This window comes from Barbus barbus, assembly GCF_936440315.1.
Source record: "Barbus barbus genome assembly, chromosome: 3".
Classification (NCBI taxonomy): Eukaryota; Metazoa; Chordata; class Actinopteri; order Cypriniformes; family Cyprinidae; genus Barbus; species Barbus barbus.
Genome location: NC_136731.1, coordinates 26745035 through 26766033, shown reverse-complemented (window position 1 = coordinate 26766033; position 20999 = coordinate 26745035). Strand labels below are relative to the sequence as shown.

Sequence of the window (20999 nt, the reverse complement as noted above, 5' to 3'; positions counted from 1 at the left end):
GAAGGAATTAAATCTTTATTCATAGCCATGAAATCTTTCATTTCCCCCTGCATGTTTACCACAGCAAGAGATGAGAAAATTGGGATTAAAAGTGAATGACAAGAAAATAAACCTGCAAAATTAGAGGGTGAGACGGTGAGGATTTCAGAAAGTAAACAAAAAATATCATCAAAATCATGGAAATTCATGACCAACCCACAAAACAGAACACAAAGCCACATATATGGCCTCGAACGGCATGAATCCAAAAGCATGGTCGAGATGTAAGATTTGCCTGCTAACCAATTATTTCTCTTATAAACAAAGCTTTGTACCTCACTTCTGTCATAATACTCACATAAAATTGTTTCATGTGAGCAACAGTGTGTTTTGCCGTAGCACCATCGGTGGAATGACGGCACAGCCCCACACACAATACTAACGTTTGGGATCATTTTATTTTAAATGACGATAATTTAAATGGCAAACATAGCGATTGTGTTTCAAAATACAACAATGAGCACCATTAAACCATTTAAAAACCTGATTTCAGCAGCCAACAAAGTAAAATGGTCCCTTTACGTAACTACAGCACGCTCTCTGGCGTTTTGAGTGGCATTTGCACCAGAGATGGGCACTCGAGTCGTGTTTTTATAGACTTCAGACATTACTTCAGACTTGAACTGAAATGACTTCAGACCTGACTCAAAAGCAACTTGAGTCTTTTATCCTTAAATAGGCCTATTTATATAACTGATATTCAAAAGGCGGACCGCATCCACACCCCGGCATCCATCCGGACCGCAAGCCGTAACAGCAGCACCATTTTAAGTGAGCAGTGCGTCAAAACAGCAGAGCAGATCATATAACAAGCGCTCAGGGACATTTACTGTAATTATCTTTCAGCGCTATATTGTATAGTATTTTCATCTAAAGCCAAACGTGCCTTATTTAAGCCCTTTCAGCACTGTGCGCTCTCGCTGAAAAATGTGTTTTGGTTTTTTTGTTTTTTTTGTCCAGACCTCTGCCTGGAAGAAAATATAGAGACCATACCTCTTGGAACTTTAATTGAATACTCCTGACTTATATCATAAAGAAATATTTTATTTGTATGGTTTTGTTATATGTGTCACCTATTTCCTTATGTGTCATAGATCAGACTCTTTTTACAGAATTTGATTACAGAAAAACTGCTTTGAACATGGTAATGGATTAAAACATAAGTAACAGGGTGGATGTAAAATAACCTTACATTTTAACACCTCTTTTTTTACAAAGCAGATCATAGATCATATATGTGACCCCGGACCACAAAACCAGTCGCTGGGGTATATTTATAGCAATAGCCAAAAATACATTGTATGGGTCAAAATTATTGATTTTTCTTTTATGCCAAAAATCATTAGGATATTAAGTACAGATTATGTTCCATGAAGATATTTCATGGAACATTTCCTACTGTAAATATATCAAAACTTCACTTTTGATCAGTAATATGCATTGCTAAGAACTTAATTTGGACAAGTTTAAAGGTGATTTTCTCAGTATTTAGATTTTTTTGCACCCTCAGATTACAGATTTTCAAATAGTTGTATCTCAGCCAAATATTGTCCTATTCTAACATACATCAATGGAAGGCTTATTTATTCAGCTATGTATAAATCTCAATTTTGAAAAATTGACCGTTATGACTGGTTTTTTGATCCAGGGTCACATATTTTGTCTTTACCATATAAAACAGCTTTGTAAATAGGAAGATTTCAATACATTAGGATTCTGAATGGGATGTTTTTAGTGAGCCCTTATTTAATGACTTGAGATTTGAGACTCAACTCGGACTCGTGACCAAAGACTTCAGACTTGACTCGGACTCCCAAATTAAAGACTTGTGAGCATCTCTGATTTGCACGTCCTGTCATGCCAGTAACTATATGCTACTACAATAGATGCATTTTGCAGTATTAAGGTTAACAATTGATCAATTAATTGATCTTTAATTTGAACAACGATAGATTATGGGAATGCTCGAAAATCAGATCCATCTTTTCATCCCTTGTCCTCAGGGTGAAAAGATGGATCTCAAAGTCATTTTTGGAAAGGGTTCAAATTAGGGATGTCAATTTGCGAGCATTCCCATAATCTATCGTTGACTTACATGCAACTATTACAAAAAGTTCAAACTTTCACTGATGCTCCAGAAGGAAAAACAATGCATTAAAGTGAAAGCTTTTAGAATTTGTAGATCAGGGTAAATTGAACTTATTTTGTCTTCTGGGAAACATGTAAAGGCCCCGATATACTTCAAATGAAGTTTGTTTTCGTTCTTCGTTTGGAGACAAAAAGAAGTTCAAAAAGGCCAAGCGGCGGTATACTGTTTTCGAACATTCTGACACCCCCGCGCTGCTGGAGGCGGGGTGTAGATTAATGTAAACGTGTCGCGATGTTCGCGCGAATGCCCTAAACACAACAATGATGCAATGAAGATGTATCTAGGTCTTTTATTAAACTGGATAAATTATTACACGTTTTTATATTTTATGTGGTGTCATGATTTGGTAAAAATAAAGGTTTATTATTGTATGTTCTTTTGGCATTTCAAACTATATACCTTTTAAATTTGCTTATTGAAAGAACAACAGCAGCAGAAGCAGTATGGTGTAACATTTATTTGAAACACATGTATTTGGTACTTGCTACCTTATCTTTAATCTTTCGTTTCATTCTTTTTATGGCTTTGGAAAACTTGCATCTGATGTTTCTCTACGTCGCTTTTTGCATAACTCCGGGTCGTCGACACCAAGCTTCGTTGAAATTTCTTTCTAGGAATTAAATGCTTTCTCTGAATCTTTAAAGTCTCTCCGCGAGCGATTGTACTGGTGCAGATATATCTGTGGCAGCTCAGCTATTCAACACTGTGTATTTATGCTGCTAGTGACTCAGAGATGTTGTTCTCCTGCCTGACCTTTGTTAAATGAGAAACGAACCGGGAAAAAAAAATTTGTGCGTCAAAGAAGGCGGAGTTCCCGAACCCACAAACTGATTGCGTAATCGCCACAGATCAATGGTAGCTCAAAAGTGTTTCGAAGCAAAAACAAACTCCCCCAGAAAGTTTGCTTTGGTCAGCTATATCGAACTGCCAAAACAAACTTAGTTTCGGCCTGATTTAGTTCGAAATGACGTCATATCATTTCGTTCTTCGATTTCGTTTGAAGTATATCGGGGCCTTAAGTGTCTTCTGTAGCTTCTGAAGGGCAGTACTAAATTAACAAAAATGATTAAAAAAAATGTACATATCTTCATTCTGTTCAAAAGTTTACACCCCTGACTCTTAATGCATCGTTTTTCCTTCTGGAGCATAAGTGAATGTTTGAGCATGCTGCAATAGTTGCGTATCAGTTTCTTAGTTGTCCTCAGTGTGAAAAGATGTGAAAAATATTTTTGTAGTGTTGAAATATAATGCCATATGATGAAAAATCAAGGATTTTTTTTAAGTTTGATATTATCCTTTGAACATTTTATGCACTTTTCTTTTTCTCTTAGAAGCCCTATAAAGCAGTTAATGTTTGTTCCAGTACCGTTTCATTTTCATTTTAAGTAATGAAAAGGTTTATTAATGAATTCATTGAAAGGCTGACCCATGCGAAAAGACAAATATTTGCAGTAAGATCTAGATGTGCACCCATATGTTCAGAAAAGCCTCTCTGGTTTAAAGTCAACAGTAATTAAGGCAGGAGGTTTTATGACGAGAAAAAAAAAACAGCAGCCTGCTGAACAATGGACCCAGAGGAACAAACCTCATGCCATTCAGCCTTACTAACAGCTATCCCTGTGTGTTTGTATTTCATTTGATCTTGAATTAAAGTCAGTCACCATCAAAAAATCACACAACAGTGATGTGAACTATAATTGTGCTTATTATACTTTTTCTTTCAGGTTATGTACAAAGAGAAAGACTCAAATTCAGAGGCACAGGTGAACGTGGTTAAAGGTAACCTGACGCAATCTGTCTTACTAAGGAACCTGCGTAAATACGTCCAGTATGAGATCCAAGTTTTGGCTTTCACACGAATTGGAGATGGGCAGCTCAGCAGCCCCCCAGTCTTGGAGAGGACTAAGGATGATGGTGAGCAACCTTTCATCACCACTGAGATTCAATTTAATGACCACACAGAGAGTTTAAAGGAATACTTCTCCAAAAATTCTGCCATTATTTACCCACTTTCATGTTATTCCAATACTTTTTTTTTTTTTTTTTGGAACATAAGAATTTTTAATACAGCTCATCAATAACAGTTCATAGTCACCTCGTCTGTTCATCAGGCTGCAAAAACGACAAAAAAATAAAAATAAAACACCAGAGAGCATCTTAAAAGAAGTAATCAACATTTGTGCAATATTTAAAGTCTTCTGATGCCACACAAAATCTTAAAATTTATATTTCAATCTGTGAGGAACAGATTGAAATATAAATCATTATTATCTGATAATCTTTTTCCTCAGCAACTTGAGAATCAAAATCAATTAATACATTTTGACCCTGTTCTTTTCAATAAACCAGTTGGTTCACAAATTGTACTAATTAATTCACGAATATAGGTTCAACTGTCAACAGTTCTCAGGAAATTGCTGGGGAAGATTATTAATCACTTAATTTTGGTTTGTTCCTCATATAAATTGTGTGGCCTCAGAAGACTTGTATGGTGGTACTACTTAAAGGAACACTACACTTTTTTGGGAAATAGGCTCATTTTACAACTCCCCTAGTGTTAAACAGTTGAGTGTTACCGTTTTTGACCATTATAGCATCTCGCTCAAAAATGAGCAAAAATTTTCGATAATTTTCCTATTTAAAGCTTGACTCTTCTGTAGTTACATTGTGTACTAGGACCGATAGAAAATGAAAAGTTGTGATTTTCTAGGCTTATATGTCTAGGAACTATACTCTCATTCCAGCATAACAATCAAGGAAATTTGCTGCAGTACCATAGGTGCAGCAGGCGCAATGATATTACGCAGCGCCTGAAAGTAGTCCTATATCATAATGACTACTTTCATTGCGCCTGCTGCACCCATGGTACGGCAGCAAAGTTCCTTGATTATTACGACGGAATGAGAGTATAGTTCCTAGACATATCACATATAGCATATTGGTCTTAGTACATGATGTGACTACAGAAGAGTCAAGCTTTAAATAGGAAAATTATCTAAACTCTTTGCTCATTTTTGATGACCAAATGCTAATGGTCTAATCCGATTCAATGATCTATGCTAAGCTAAGCTAAATGTGCTACCGCCAGACACGGAGATCGGCTGAATTTATTCAAAAAACAGTAAAACTCAACTGTTTATCTCTAGGGGAGGTGTAAAATGAGCCTATTTCCAAAAAAAGTGGAGTGTTCCTTTAAGATGTTTTTTTGTGTGTATAATTCATCTAGCTAAAACATCACTGAACTGTCATTGTTTTAAAAAAGCCCACCTTAAGAATATTCAAAATGCACTATTTAATTTTAGTTCCAAGAGAGTCATACGGGTTTGAAACCTATAAGGATGAATAATGACCAAATTTTCATTTTTGGATGAAGTATCCTTTTAATGCTGTAACTCTGTTTTACTGTATGTGCACGCTCCTTGACCAAGCAGTGTAAGTTTATGGGCTGCCATGAGTAATGGGCATTTGCTCTGCGCACGAAGAGTGCACAGATTGATGTGGCCTTGGATTTTATAGAATAAAAAAGATGAAATGGCATTTAGTCTTAAGCTCTTTCAGACACTTTTTTGAAGGTCCTCTATAGTCTTTGATGCTTCATTTGTTTTTAGTCTACATTCTGTGCCTTTGTGTTCTCTTAGTTGATTCGCTCACTGTCTTTTTTAAGACTAGATTTTTGTTATAGACAGGCAAACCAATACAGACAGCACAAACTCCATTGGCAAGGATGGCCTCCAAATGTTTACTTTATGGACTGCAACTTAAATAGACTTTGAAGGGCTGGCTGAGGAATTTGAGGAATGAAAGCTTTCAGAAGAGAGGTATAATAGTTTGCTATCCATTACAACAGTGATTCACTCTGGTCAGGATTAAAGACAGATAACAGTTGGAACTAATGCACTCTTATATGATGGCTATACAGCCAACAGGGCCATAAGGGACAGACTACGCCAGAAATATGTTTTTTGGAAATGGCACAAATAAGGCCCCCTCAAGGCTGTTCCAGAGAAACAACTGATATACTCAGTGTACAATGAGATTTGTCAGATAAAGTCAGAGTGCACATATGAAGTGCTGAATTGTATATTATCTCATGTTCAAATCTTATTTAATTCATTCAAGCATGTTATACATGGAAAAGTAATATTAAATATAAACCATCTGCCATGAGTTCTTTAGAAATTATATTTGTTATCTAGATATCTCAATGGAAAAGAAAACATATTATTGAACTAGACTGTAAACCACACATGCAAGACTAAGGGAATCAAATGTAATAGACAGGTAAAAAACATATAATTCAAATTCAAATTAGAGTCCGGTGAAAACTGAGCTTTGAACTAGGTTCGAATCTTTAGAGTCCTAGCGTACTTTACCATTCCTAATTTTATTATATTTTATTTTATATTTTAGTTTATTCTTTAGTTTGGTTTAGTTTAGTTTTAGTTTTTTCTGTCTGTCTGTCTATCTGTCTATCTATCTCAAGGTGTAAATGCAGTAAATATATTAGACTGGACATGTTCACATGTCTGGATTATGTCATTTGTGAATATGGTACTGTTAATGTAAATATTATGAATCATAAGCTAAAACAACACTATTACTGAATCACATGTGTCACATTGTGTAGTTTAGCTTGCTTCACAAACCCAAAATCTTATCACAAGCGAGGACGTCATGGGGGCCATAGAAGCTTTTTCCCCCAGCTTGTGAGAGCCATTTAAAGAAGCCCACTATGTGAAATACAGGGGACAGCACTTAATCCAGCCGGCTACAGAGTCACATTAATGGAGTTTGCACGCCCCCGCGGTCAGCTCTGTGGTGCTCTCTGAATAAGAGAAAACAGGACTCTTTTAAACGTGGCTGTAAATGGAGCTCCCCCTTGACAGACGCGGAGAGCTCGGGCTATTTCACCGACGCACTTTTAAGATGGAAGCGCAGGGCCCGGGCAGCATGTCCCCCCGTCTGTGCTCACTCGACCTTGGCAACAATTATCTGTGTGTTTGCCTTTTAAATTCCCCTCCAGAACAGACCTCATTAAGGACTGATGGTACAGCAGCATTTTATCCAGGCCCTGGACGCCGTACGCAGGGGGTTGGAGATACTACGGGCCGTCCACCCTGTTTCCCCGGACGCAAGTGATCATTCTGGCTTTTGTCTGCAAACCTAAACATCCTGTAATTGGATTTAATCAGAGCCGTATCAGCAAAGCAAGCAGCAAATTGGACGTTTCTTTTCTACACTGCGATTAGATTAGCATGCCTTAAAGTCGTTAGAGTTTGCACGTCTCTGAAAAGATTGGCAGAAAAGTGCGTTTATTAGTGACTCGCTTAAAGAAGTAATTAATAAATGGATTTTCTAATTGTAGGTTCATGCCGAGTAAATGCACTCAATCATGAGTCGCGCATCATAAGTAGTTAAAAGACTCCTCATGTGCGTGTAATCTCCATATAAGCCTCGTGGCACGCGGAGGGCTGATACCAGGATGATGAATGTTAGCAATACATTGGCAAGAGAAAGAGGCATCTTGGGAAAAGCACGCTATACTGTAAGAGCTTCTTTTTGTGGACGTGTCCCTACGGTCCTACACACTATGACTGCAAAAAGCAATACAAATCAAATCACTGTCAGATATGTTAGATTTATAAGTTCCTTAATGTCCAGGAAATGAAACATAGAATCCGCCTAACCGACCACATCGACTGGAGGAATCCAGAGAGAAATAAGGAAGCGGTCGAGAGACAGCACAACGTTGATTGTGTTTGTTCCGCATTTGTACAGCACGGCGATTCACGTACAACACAGCAGCGGTGTCGTTTCCTGCTAATGTGTGTGTGTGTGTTTACCTCTGGCACAGCTCTGGCCCACCACCGTTATTGGATTCCCTCCATGTTATCTGTCGCTCCACAGGTGTCCTGTTTGTGGATGTATAGGCCTGTCACAGATGCCTTGGAGAGAGGGGAAAGTGTGTATGTTTAGAGGTGAGACGCACCAGCAGGGGAAGGAAACATCCCCCTTAATCAAGGCCTTTAGCAGAGCCCTCTTTCAGTACCGGTGGCACACTATGTCCTTCAGAGTAGGGTGCAGCAGTCATTATATCCTCCAGTCATCATTGGTCTCCTGCTGTAGGCAGCAGATCGCCCCTTGGCAATGTTTCCCTTCAGTCTTAACATACAATGATAGAGCTCTGCTCATCTAGAGAAGCATGTGACTCAGTGATGGCCCGCTTTAGGAGGGGTAGAGTGAGAAGATGTGCCATGTGGCAGCACTCATGGACCAGCATGAATCTAAATACTCTGGTCAAGGACAAGACGATAAAGTCTAAGGGGAGAACGACCAGATTTTGCAGCACGCTGGCCGACAGCTAATCATTAGTGCATTTTGCTAGAGCAGATTTGAATGAACAAACTACACACACTATTATACTTCAAATTGCATGGCTTGTATAGTAATTTCTAGAGTCCAGAGCTGTTCAGAGCACCTTAGCAACCATATGGCAACACCCTGGAAACCACCCTCAAAACTCTAGCAATCACATTCTGTAGCAATGTGCTAACAACCACTTAGAACATCTCTAGAAAATACATAGCAACACCTTGACAACCACCCACAACACCCTAGCAACCACATTCTGCAGTAATGTGCTAACAACCATTAGAACATCTTAAAGGTGCCATAGAATGCATTGATACAGTATTTTAAATTGTTCTCTGATATCTACATAGAAGGTATGTGGCTTAGGTAAGGGCAAAAAATCTCCAGAAACTATTTTACATGTCCATTTACAACCCTAGGATTTCTCCCTAGAATGAAACGGTCTGTTATTGGCTTATTTGGCAGGGTCATGAATAATAATGAACTCTGCTCTGATTGGCTGTTTCACAGTGCTGCTCAATGTTGAGCTCTGCTCTGATTGGCTGTTTCACAGTGCGGCTCATCAGGAAGAAGGAAACATAGGGAGGAAAATATATATTTAAATACTTTCTCTCGCAGTTATATCGTCGGGTAATTATACTGTATATAAAATGCGGGCATCAGGGAGCCATTATTAATACACGAGGCATTGAAACTGCTTTTGAACGATTGGTCGATCGCGTAATAGTTTCACTTTCACTTTCACTTTCACGCAATCGCACAAACTCTGTTTATATTATGGAGCAGCAGCGCTTAACACACATTTCACAAGATCAGATGCTTGTCAGTGGTGCTCAGGATCTGTAAATCATTCGCCATCTTCTTCAGTCATCTCTCCTTACTCCGTTTATGTGGTAAGGGAACTCTTATGTACTGCAGTGTAACAAGCAACAGCTAGCAAGGAGCAAACATGTCCCTTTAGTGGCTCGCGTTATTTTATTAGAACACGTTATTTGCTTTCCATGCCTTTCTGAATACAGACACCAACCCATCCCTGCACTTCACATCCCCTGCACAGCCTGGAACATTACATTTATTTCCATGGTCTGCCATTTTCGCTGTTGTCCTCGTTTGTTTCTTCACAATACCTGCAGAACTTCTGATGGTTCAGCTGGCGGCTGGCTTAGAACAAGGGCGGGTTTATGCAAATGTCAGGGGCGTAGTGATCCCGAATATTGCATCACATTCGGTGTTATGTTCTGATTCGCCTATTTTTCAGTGGTCTTTTTTATTCACGAGATTTACTTAAGGAGGAGGAAACTGTGGTGTTGGAGGTTCACTGCATGTCATTTCCATGTACAGAACTGTTATTATTTAGTTTTGCCAAGGTAAAGACAGTTCCCAGTCGATATTTCACTCGTACTGCGTCGTAAGACGCTTGTATGGAAAAAACTCCTTTTTTCCTCTTCACTGAAGCTTTTTCAATCACGCAGTGAAACTGCATGTCCATTGGTTCGTGCAGTGCTATAAAATCAAACCAATGGCTTGGCGGCGGCGATGAGCGAGCCTATGGCTATGAGCCCGCCAGAGCCCGCCAAAATGGTGGGGCCTCTGGCTATATAAGCAGCCGCTTCGCTGCCATAACTCAGATTTCTTCTCTTCAGCGACGAAGCTTCTTCCTCGCTGACTCTTCGCTGACGCAGACTTCACCGTCGAAACAGTCTATCACGGTCTATCCCCTGCCGCCATCTGGCGAAATACTAAAAGAGCCTCACAAAAAGAGCATTGCCGTTGTTGCAAATGCCGCTCCGTCATTGTAAGACGTGCAGTGCTCCCCTGCACGCTGATGACGGTCACACTGAGTGTGTGTCATGCTTGGGGAAATCCCACGCTGATGCTGCGTTCAGCGGGACTGACTGCTCGCACTGCGAGTCTTTCAGTCTTTCCTCTCTGCGCTCATAGATAGCTTTCTTTCAGAAAGCGACTCCGCCCCTCGCGCCCTCCCGTCTTCTTCCTCCCAGGAACCTGCGAGAAAGAAACAGCGTGGCAGAGGACTTGAGTGGCCGGAGACTTGCGAGCTCACGTCGGCTCAGTGCCCGCATGCCTCGCCGTCTCCGCAGAGATAAGATTCACCGGTCATCTTCCCCCAACGCGATCAGCGTCCCTCCGCGGCTGCGAGTGACATGATCTCGTTCGGTGGGAGCGACGACGAGATGGACAGCCTTTCCTTGGCGGCTTTGGAAGCGGAGGAGTTTTCGGGCTCAACGTCTGACCCAGCCCTCTGACCGCCGTCCTCCTCTCACAGCGCAGACCCAGAACGGATGAGGAGCTCGTCCGTATCATGACTAAGGCTGTCAGTGAGCTTGGGCTCGAGTGGTCTCCGCCTGAGGAGCCGTCTCCCAGAAGGTTGGACGAGTGGTTTTTCCCAGGGCCCCAGCAAGCCCCCCGCCAACGCTTGTCTCCCTTCTTTCCAGAAGTCCACGACGAGCTCACTAAATCGTGGCGCGCCCCCTACTCATCTCATACTCATCCTGTTCCGACTCAGCAGCCCGCCAAGGCAGCTTCAGCCACTCCTGAACCCGCACCCCCAAAGGACCGGCAGGATAGAGGACGTTCCCGCTCGGTGAGATGTTACCCCTTCCCGAAGCGCCAAGGACCCCGGCCCAAGATCGCCCTGAATCCGGCGCCTCAGAAGTCCTCCTGAACAGCCAGGCAGAAAGAGGAGGGGCTCGGGTCTCGCTACCGCTGGACCACCCCGCAAACAGCCTCTAATGTACCTCTTAATGTGCCCGCTCAATGCTGGGTGCAGAGGGAAGTGTGTTATCGGTTCCCCACCGGCCCACTCTAGTGCCCAGGCGTCCGACCGCTGTGATAGCGGACAAAATAAAACACATATATTTTCAAAAAGAGAGCAAATATCCTCTTCTGCCTACCATAAGCGTCCTGCCATTATGCAGCCATTCTTTAGAGCCTATTCAACCTCTTGCCACACGAGCCGAGGCCTGGCAGGCCATCCCCGGTGTGTCAAGAGTGGGTAATGGCTACGATAAGACAAGGTTATTCACTCCAATTCACTCAAAGACCACCGCGCTTCCGCAGGGTGGTCGCCACCACATTGCGCAGCAAGGACGCTCAAGTCCTGCGTGCAGAGGTGATGAATCTGCTGGTAAGGGGAGCCATAGAAATCGTTCCTCCAGCTCAGAGCGAGTCAGACTTCTACAGCCGCTACTTCCTCGTCCCCAAAAAAGACAGTGGCCTGCGACTTATTCTAGATCTCAGACTCCTGAATCACGCCCTGGTAAAAAGGTCGATCAGGATGATCACTTTGAAGCAGATCCTCTCGCAAATATGCCCAAGGGACTGGTTCATGTCGCTGGATTTGAAAGAGGCATACTTTCACATCCAGGTAGCCCCCCATCAAAGACGATTCTTGAGATTCGCATTCGAGGGGGTGGCATACCAATACAAGGTTCTCCCCTTTGGGTTATCCCTGGCTCCCTGCACTTTTACGCGATGCATGAATGCGGCTCTCTCCCCTCTACGGCAGATGGGAATCCGCATCCTCAACTACCTCGACGACTGGCTCATTCTGGCCCAGTCAGAGGCAGTTTCAACGTCGCACAAGACCCTCCTCAGCCACTTAGAGCGCATGGGGCTCAGGGTCAACTTTGCCAAAAGCACACTGTTACCCAGCCAACGAGTGTCGTTCCTGGGAACAGTGATCAACTCGGTGCAGATGACAGTAACTGTCTCACCGGAACGAGCCATGGCTATTCAGCGCTGTGCGGCTTCCTTCAAGGAAGGGACAGCTCACTCGCTCAAGGCTTTCCAGAGAATGCTGGGCCTTATGGCAGCAGCTTCGCCAGTGCTTTAGTTGGGCCTGCTTCGCATGCAACCCATCCAGTTCTAGCTGAAGCAGAGGGTTCCATCTGCGACTTAGCGTCACGGTCGTCATCGTATAACGGTGACTTGGGCCTGTGTATCAACCCTGAACCGTTGGAGGGACCCCTCTGGCTGAAGCGAGGTGTGATCTTGGACACGGCACACAGAAGGGAGGTTGTCACAACAGACGCTTCCAACAAGGGTTGGGGAGAGACGCTTCCTTCTTGTTTGGGCTCAGACCAATCTGCGCTCACTGAAGGCAACGCATGTGCTGGGCAAAATTAACCAAGGAGCAGACGTGTTTTCAAAGAACAACGTCTCCTCAGAGGAATGGACGCTCCACCCGCTCACGGTTCAGAAAATCTGGGAGATCTTCGGCAGAGCTCGAGTAGATCTCTTTGCCTCCGAAGAGAACTCTCACTGCCCAATCTATTTCACGAGGAGCATGGATGCCCTGGCCCATGAGTGGCCCAGTCTTTCGCTCTACGCATTCCCTCCAATCGCCCTGCTACCTCAGGTACTCAGACGAGTCAGGGAACAACGGCACATGCTTCTCCTAATAGCCCCCTTCTGGAGGAACCAGCCTTGGGTGTTGGAACTATTCCAGCTGCTGGAAGCAGCCCCGTGGCCCAATCCCTTGAGACAGGACCTCCTCTCTCAAGCGAATGGCACGCTGTGGCATCCACGGCTCAAGTTATGGGCCCTGCATGTGTGGCTGCTCAACGGGAGCCTTTTGTCCTCCCAGAGCGTGTCTTAAACACTATGGCGCCTCTATGCTCTGAATTAGTCCATTTTCTCGGCTTAGTGTCAAGACCGCGACTTAGATCCGGTCACCTCTGAGGTATCAGTGGTTCTTTCGTTTCTGCAGGAGATGCTGGATAAACAGCGTTCCCCATCCACCATCAAAGTTTACGCTTCAGCCATAGCGGCTTTTCATGCCCCTATTACTGGTCATTCGGTGGGCAGAGATCCACCAGTGCGGTGGTCCAATTTATACGAGGCACCAGGAGATTGAACCCTCCTCGCCCTCGTACAGTTCCACCTTGGGACTTACCAACCGTGCTAAGGGCCTTGAGATGCCCCCCATTTGAACCATTGCAATCCACGAGCCTGAGATCGCTCTCATTTAAAACCGCCCTGCTGTTGGCACTGGCGTCGGTTAAGCGAATAGGAGACCTACAGGCCCTTTCTGTCAACCCTGCTTGCCTGGAATTCGGGCCTAACGACTCCAAGGTCATCCTGAAACCAAGGCTGGGTTATGTACCTAAGGTGCTCTCCACTCCATTCAGAGCCCAGGTCATAGCGCTTTCCACGCTTCCCCCCTCGACGGATGACCAGGAATTGTCCCTGCTCTGCCCCGTCAGGGCCCTGAGGGTATACATCGAGCATTCTGCCTCGTTCAGGAGATCAGAACAGCTTTTTGTCAGCTTCGTTAACAGCGCTAAAGGTCGCCCTGTTACGAAGCAAAGAATCTCCAGGTGGATAGTGGATGCTATCACCCTAGCATACTCCTCCTTGGGCTTCCAGTGCCCCATTGGAGTCAGAGCCCATTCCATCAGAGGCAACGCCTCTTCCTGGTCATGGTCCAGCGGGGTGTCCATTGCGGAAATTTGTGAGGCGGCCGGCTGGTCCTCGCCATCCACATTTATGAGGGAGTTATTTTTAACTCCCCTGGGTCCTCCCATGGGAGTTACGGTTTGAGTCGTTCCCCATCATAGCACGGCGTGATTGTACTGGTTCCCATACAAGCGTCTTATGATGCAGTACGAGTGAAATATCGACAGGGAACGTACTCGGTTACTATCGTAACCTCGGTTGCCTGAGATATGGGAACGAGCACTGCTTTCCTGGCCGTGCTATGAGCTGCACGCCTCAGTCGCTTCATTCGAAGAAATCTGAGTTACGGCGGCGACGCGGTCGCTTATAAAGCCAGAGGCCCCCCATTTTGGCAGGCTCTGGCGGGCTGCATAGCCATAGGCTCGCTCATCGCCACCGCCGAGCCATTGGATCGATTTTATAGCACTGCACGAACCAATGGACATGCAGTTTCACTGCGTGATTGCAAAGGCTTCAGTGAAGAGGAAAAAAGGAGTTTTACCCATACAAGCGTCTTACGATGCAGTACTCATTCCCATATCTCAGTGAACCAAGGTAACGATAGTAACCGAGTATGTCTTTCATTCTATGGCATCTTTAAGAAATTACATACGATAGCAAAAACCTGGCAACCACCCATAACACTGTAACAACCTCTCAGAACACTTTTGCAACAGCGTAGCAACACCTTGACAACCACTTACAACACTCTAGCAAATCCCTGGCAAACACCCACAATATCCTAGCAACTACACACTATAGCAACATGCTGACAACCACTCAGAACTTCTTAGTAGCCACATAGCAACACCCTGACAAGCACCTAAACACCCTGGTAAACTCTCAGAATACAGTGGCTATTTACAGTGGCTATCTATTTTTACATATAAACACATATTGGTCCTTTATTTATTTATATTAGTATTTGTTTTTAACTGCAATCCTCTTTTGCACTGAAATAGTATTGCACATAATTTTGTTGTACTTTTTGTATAATGACAATAAAAGATTCTGATTCTGATTTCTATAGTAAAGTGGATCAGAGAACAGTATTTCTGTGCACAGATGGATGGAACGTGAGCGTTTGCAACAGCTAAAAACAGCTGACTTTATCCACTGACGAGATGTCATCTGGAATATGTTCATTAAACTACCACAGTTTGAGTGCTGTCATAACTGTCTCTTTTTCTCCTCATCTCTTTATGTTTTTGTCTTCTTATGAATGTTACATTTTTTGTTGTCCTTTTCAAACCAGATTTTTTTATAATGACCTTATCCTGACATAAATACCATTTCAGAGGCTGTCTTTGAGGGCTGCTGCTGCTGCTGCTGAAAGCTAAATATCCTCTATTAAAGCTCTCTGATTTGGGCTTGTGGTTTGGCTGTGATTCAAGAGAAAGCTTTAGAGTTCTGTAAGGAGTATAGGTGTTGTAATTACTGCAGGAGTCAAGTAATGATAAAATCTCATCTTTTGCCTCTCCTTTTGCCCTTCAATAGTTCCCGGACCACCTATGAGACTTGTGTTCCCGGAGGTGCGTCTGACAGAAGTGAGGGTGGTCTGGCAGCCCCCTCTGGACCCTAATGGCATAATTATGGGTAAGAGAAATAATAGGTCAATTCTATTAATAAGCAGCAAATTAGGAGTTTGTTCAGGAATAGTGAATATGTGTTCCATATTCTAAAGTGTTACCCACTACTGTTCTGGTGTCAGTAAAAATTGATGTTGTTTTCTTGAAAATTCTATTAATCAAATACAGTGCCCTCAATAAGTATTGGAACAGTAAATACAAAATTGCTCTGTTGGCTGTGGAGTCAAGACATTTGCAAATATGATTAAAAGATGAATATGAGACAAAACTACTGAATGTCACATTTTATTATTAGCCATTTCAACACATACATGTTTTACCAAATAAAAAGAACAGCACTTTTAGAGTTCATCCCACTCATTGATGTGAGCATAAGAATTGGGACAGTTGAACATAAGGCAGATATAAAAGATTAAAAGCTATTATTTAGTTGCAGATCCCTTGCGCACAATCACAGCAGTGAGTCTGTGACCCGTAGACATCACCAGACTCTTGGTCTCATCCTTTGAAATACTTTTCCCAGCCTTTAATGCAGTCAATCCCAATTGTTGCTTGTTTTGGGGATTTTCTGCCTTTACTCTCTTCTTCAGCTGGTGAAATTAATGTTCAATTGGATTTAAATTTGGAGATTGACTTGGGCTATCTAACACTTTCCATTTCTTTGCCCTTATAAATTCCTTGACTGAACTGGCAGGGTGTTTTGGGTCACTGTCCTGATGCAATATGAAGCACTTCCCAATGAATCTGGTGGCATTTTCTTGAATATCGGTAGGCAAGATGGTTTTGTACCCTTCCAAATTCATTCTACTACTGTCATCATACATTAAGTCATCAGTAAAGATGAGAGGGCCTGTTCCAGAGGCAGCCATGCCGATGCCATGACACCACCTCCACCATGCTTTACAGATGAGGCTGTATGCTCGGGATCATTTGCAGTCCCTTTTTTTTCTCCATTTTTGCTTTCCCATCACTTAAAGGTTAATCTTTGTCTCATCAGTCCATAAAAAAGTTCCAAAACATCTCGCTGTGTAGCATCTGTAATTCTGTGTCAAAGTCTCCTGAGGACAGTAGATTGTCAGAGCATCACCCCAGTAGGGATGTAACGATATGAAAATTTCTTATCATGATTATAGTGACCAGAATTATCATGGTTATCAGTATTATCACGCTATTGTTAAAATGTGCTGGAGATGTTCAAAAAGTACCAACACATAAATCAATTCCCCAAGGTTTATATTTAAAAATCAGCAAACAACAAATAAGATGACTTATTGTTTGCATAATCACTTAAACAATAACATTTACCGATGATGTTCGGATTTTAAATGACAACTTGACTGACAGCAGTTTAATAGCATGTTCAAATATCTCATGTAAATTTTCAAATAAAGCTTTGAAAAAGTTTCATATAAAGGTAAACCTCACATTTACAGCCTTTAAATAAAGAAAAGTGTTATGTCAAAATTATAATTTATTAATAAATGATTATATGTATTTTATCTGTTCCATAAATAATTCTAGATAACTTATCTGAATTGTTTAAATGTGTAGAATTCACATAAGCTTGTTTTTCATCAACCGGTCAAAATTTACAGCAGGGCATGCAAATTCGGTCCGTTTTTGGCCAGACAGAAATTGCACACAGGCTGAATATAAAAAATAAGTCTCTGTAAATCCACTCACTGACACTAGGTGGCGCTGATGGAAAAGCTGAATTACAAACTCCGTGGACAAAACAGTATTGCAATTAAGAACACTTCCTTTAGGTATAACATGGAGCAAAGATTAAAACAAAATGCTATCGAATTCGTTTTTGAAGACAGTCAGAACCTTCAGAGGTACATTAATATAATTAATTCATTCATATATTAATTTGTATGATTCCCTTAGCACTCATTTAAAACCTCCCAGCTTTTCCACCCTAGTTTCACTTTGCGCATGTAAGACTGTTACTTAAAACTGTGCTTTATGCTGGACAATATTTATCGTGAGTTGTTCAAATCGCGGTAATCGAATGCAGTTTTAATTATAATTAAAATATGAAATAGGAAAAATAGGAAATGTATCATGATTTATCGTCAAACCGATAATCGTTACATCCCTACACCCCAGCTTTCTGGAAGTTGTTGGGGATTTTACAGATACGTCTTTTAGGATTCATTTTCACAGCTTTTATGATTTGTCTGTTATCAACTACTGTTCTTTTCTCAGCCGATCAGGTCGTTGTTGATGGTGGTTTCCAAACTCTTGATTTCTCCATGCCCTTTGTTTTTGCTCTAATTGACTTCCTCTTTTCTTTTAGCATCCAAATCACTTGCTTTTCTCTCAAAGTCAGCTCCCTCATCTTCATCCTGGTTTGTGTGTGTCATCATTGAATGCAAGATTCAGAATGCAGAAGTAATGGATATAACTGATACGACACATTCCCTGCTTTTAATATCTGAAGAATTAATGCAACAGGACACAGCTGATCACTTACAAAGCCCAATGAGGCAACTGTCCCAATACTTATGCTCACATCAGATAGAGGGATAAACTCTAAAAGTGCTGAACTTCTTAGCTGGTAAAACATCTGTGTGTTGAATCACCCAATAATAAAATGTGACATTCTGTAGTTTTGTCTCATATTCATCTTTTAATCATATTTGTCAATGTCTTGACTCCACAGCCAACAGAGCAATTTTGTCTTTACTGTTCCAATACTTTTGGAGGGCACTGTAATTCCAAAAAGATGTCCAAAAGCAGAAAAAAAAGGGTTTAAAATTGTACCTTTTGGGGGACAACAGCTTGTTCCTATTGCAGTACCCTTAAAAGGACATATTTGTACCTTTATTGCCCCTAATAGGTACCTATTAGTACCTTAGAGTAGTAATACGTACCCATAAGTTACTAATATGTATACCTATTAGGGGTGAAAAGGTACAAATATGTCCTTTTAAGGGTACTGCTCCAGCGACAAGATGTTGTACCCCAAACGATACAATTTTAAACCCCTTTTTTCTGTGAGCAAATAATCCAAGACCATTCACCTAGGAAGTGATTTGTCAGAGTAATTTAGTCAATGATTCAGACTAATCCTATGTATGTATTCAGTCTGATTTGCTAAGTCAGTTTGACTGATTCAGTTGAATAATTCGTTGTGCTGTTTTTGTGCATTTTTTAAATATATTGTCATTCTTCTCGTGACCCATGTAGCCTGGATGCAAGTGGAAAGCTGCTTTCATGTACTTCACCTCGCATTAAAAACAGTCTCCTCAGTACTTTATCTGGCCTACACGAGAGCATGAAATGCATTGGACTGGCAGTATCTGGCTCAGAGCAGAGCCTGTTTCTTTCCTCCGCTCTGTGAATGAAGCAATGTCACCATGCACCTGAGACTAATTCCTCACGCGGGAAGAAGGAGCCGGAGAGGAGAAAATCCCTGCGTTTTAATGAGATTAGTCTGACTAAAACCTCAAGTGAATGAAGCTCAGAATAGCCACCTGCCAAATCATGCTGCCTGTGCAAATCACACCGGAGAAGAATACACGCAATCTCAGCGATGCAAAGATGAGATCCGAACACATTTGTTGATAGAATCCTATTCACAAAGCTTTAATTTTGAATAAAATGAGGCCAGTTTAACCATTTTGATGAAGTTTGGGGAAAATTGGGATTTTGTTACGGTGTGTATACTGTAGAAAAATGAAATTGAAAGCATATGCACGCTTCATTTTAGTCTGGAATGTGGCACAGCATGACTGTTTACCCAGAAGTCTTGTAAATCCCTGTTGGAAAATGCAGTTTAAGATGCTATAGCTGTGTTTTCTGGAACATGGGAGCTGGTTTCTAGCTGCTCTAAGCCGGTCATTAGCTGGTCATTAGCTGTTGTCCCCCAAAAGTGTTAACAGTGTCTCTCTGGTGCTATCAAAACATTGCTTTGTTTGTTGGAAAATATCGTCCATCATATCTGGCCAACAAAAGATCTTTATTTGGTGATGTTAATGGCAAAACTTTAGCTCGTCATAGTTAAGTTAACATATCAGTTATCATAAAAGTTTTTGGGGAAAAAATACAAAGCTTTTTGTGTATTTTGCTGAAAAAAGAACACAGAACACAACATGGTGACTGCAACTGTCAAGCTCCAAAAGTCAGAAAAAACTGATGATTTGTGTGTAGTTTTCAAGTCTTCTAAATTTATATGCTCCCTTTTCTGCAAATAAGTCCAAAATGTGAGTCATATTCACTCAAAATAATGCATCTCGCATGTTCTCACATCTCTTGTCAGTGCAGTACATTTAGATGTTTGTAAGTGAATTATGGAAGTCTCTCTCCACAATGTGCCATTCACTTTGAGAACCATTCGTCTACCATCTTGCACCAGCTAATGCAAGTTTAGACCATTTAGAAACCAGCTACCATGTTCCAAAAAAACAGCTACCAGTTTATGCTGGATTTTCCAGCAGAGACTTTTGTTTACAGCAAAGCCTAAATGTAATCCCGTTTTCAAAGCTGCTGAAAACTGTGTTCCCAGAAGCCTCAGCAAACCTGACCGTTAAAGTCCGTGGCTGAATGGGAGTTTGCTTTGGATTTTGCAGCAAATTGAATAGTTGCACTTAATCTGACTCCAACCGCCTCACTCAAACAGAAACAGAAGGGTCTGACAGAGGAACTGTGCAGAAAATGACATGCTAAATCAAACTAGACATCAGATGTGTGTTGTGAACATAGGCTAAATAGATGTAAAGGCAGGCGCAGCCCCCGCCAGCGGAACCTGGTTAATTACTTCAACACCGCAGCACTCTCAGACGAACATGCCGCATCATGGTGTTATGTTTCCATGTCATACTTTGGCAGATCAAGAGATACTGGTTATGTAAACTGAAGTCACAGAGAGCTCTTTCAAAGAGAGAAACGAGATTTCCCGGCATGCCTCTAATTTGCTGTGTCTTGGAGAAAGGAAATGCATTGAAAGCAGATCTTGATGAGAATGCCGCTTACTGAGATTCAGTGACTGTTTTTGTTGTTGTTTCATTTTTATATGTGTGTGTGTGTGTGTGTGTGTGTGTGTATGTATGTGTGTATGTATGTGTGTATGTGCAATTTTTGTGTCATTATCAAAAAAAAAAAAAAAACTGTACTTATGTTAAACTTTTTAGAAAAATATTTTTAATATTTATTTTATATTCAATATACATTATTTTCTGTCTACTCTATCCATTTTGAAAAAATACAGAACATTTTAACTAAGCAAATGGCTTTCATAATGTCCAAAATAAAAAGAGAAATGCATTCAAAGCCACTTTTAGTGAGAAAGTTTTTAGTTTTTTGTGCAATTTTTGGGTAATATTAATGACACAAAAATTTACATTTACATTTTTTACATTAGCTTGTCATTAAGTTGACAGCCGATA

At 41.6% G+C, this 20999-nt stretch overlaps 1 protein-coding gene across 2 annotated transcripts in view; it reads left to right on the top strand.

Moving 5' to 3' along the window:
• The window catches only part of LOC306853892 (protein sidekick-1-like), a 367593-nt gene that overhangs the window by 305301 nt on the left and 41293 nt on the right, over nucleotides 1-20999 (top strand). For both annotated transcript variants that reach the window (XM_079391575.1, XM_079391574.1), the window contains exons 27-28: nucleotides 3913-4102; nucleotides 15515-15613. In XM_079391575.1, coding sequence (XP_079247701.1) covers nucleotides 3913-4102; nucleotides 15515-15613 — 289 coding nt within the window. The remainder of the gene's footprint in view (nucleotides 1-3912; nucleotides 4103-15514; nucleotides 15614-20999) is intronic.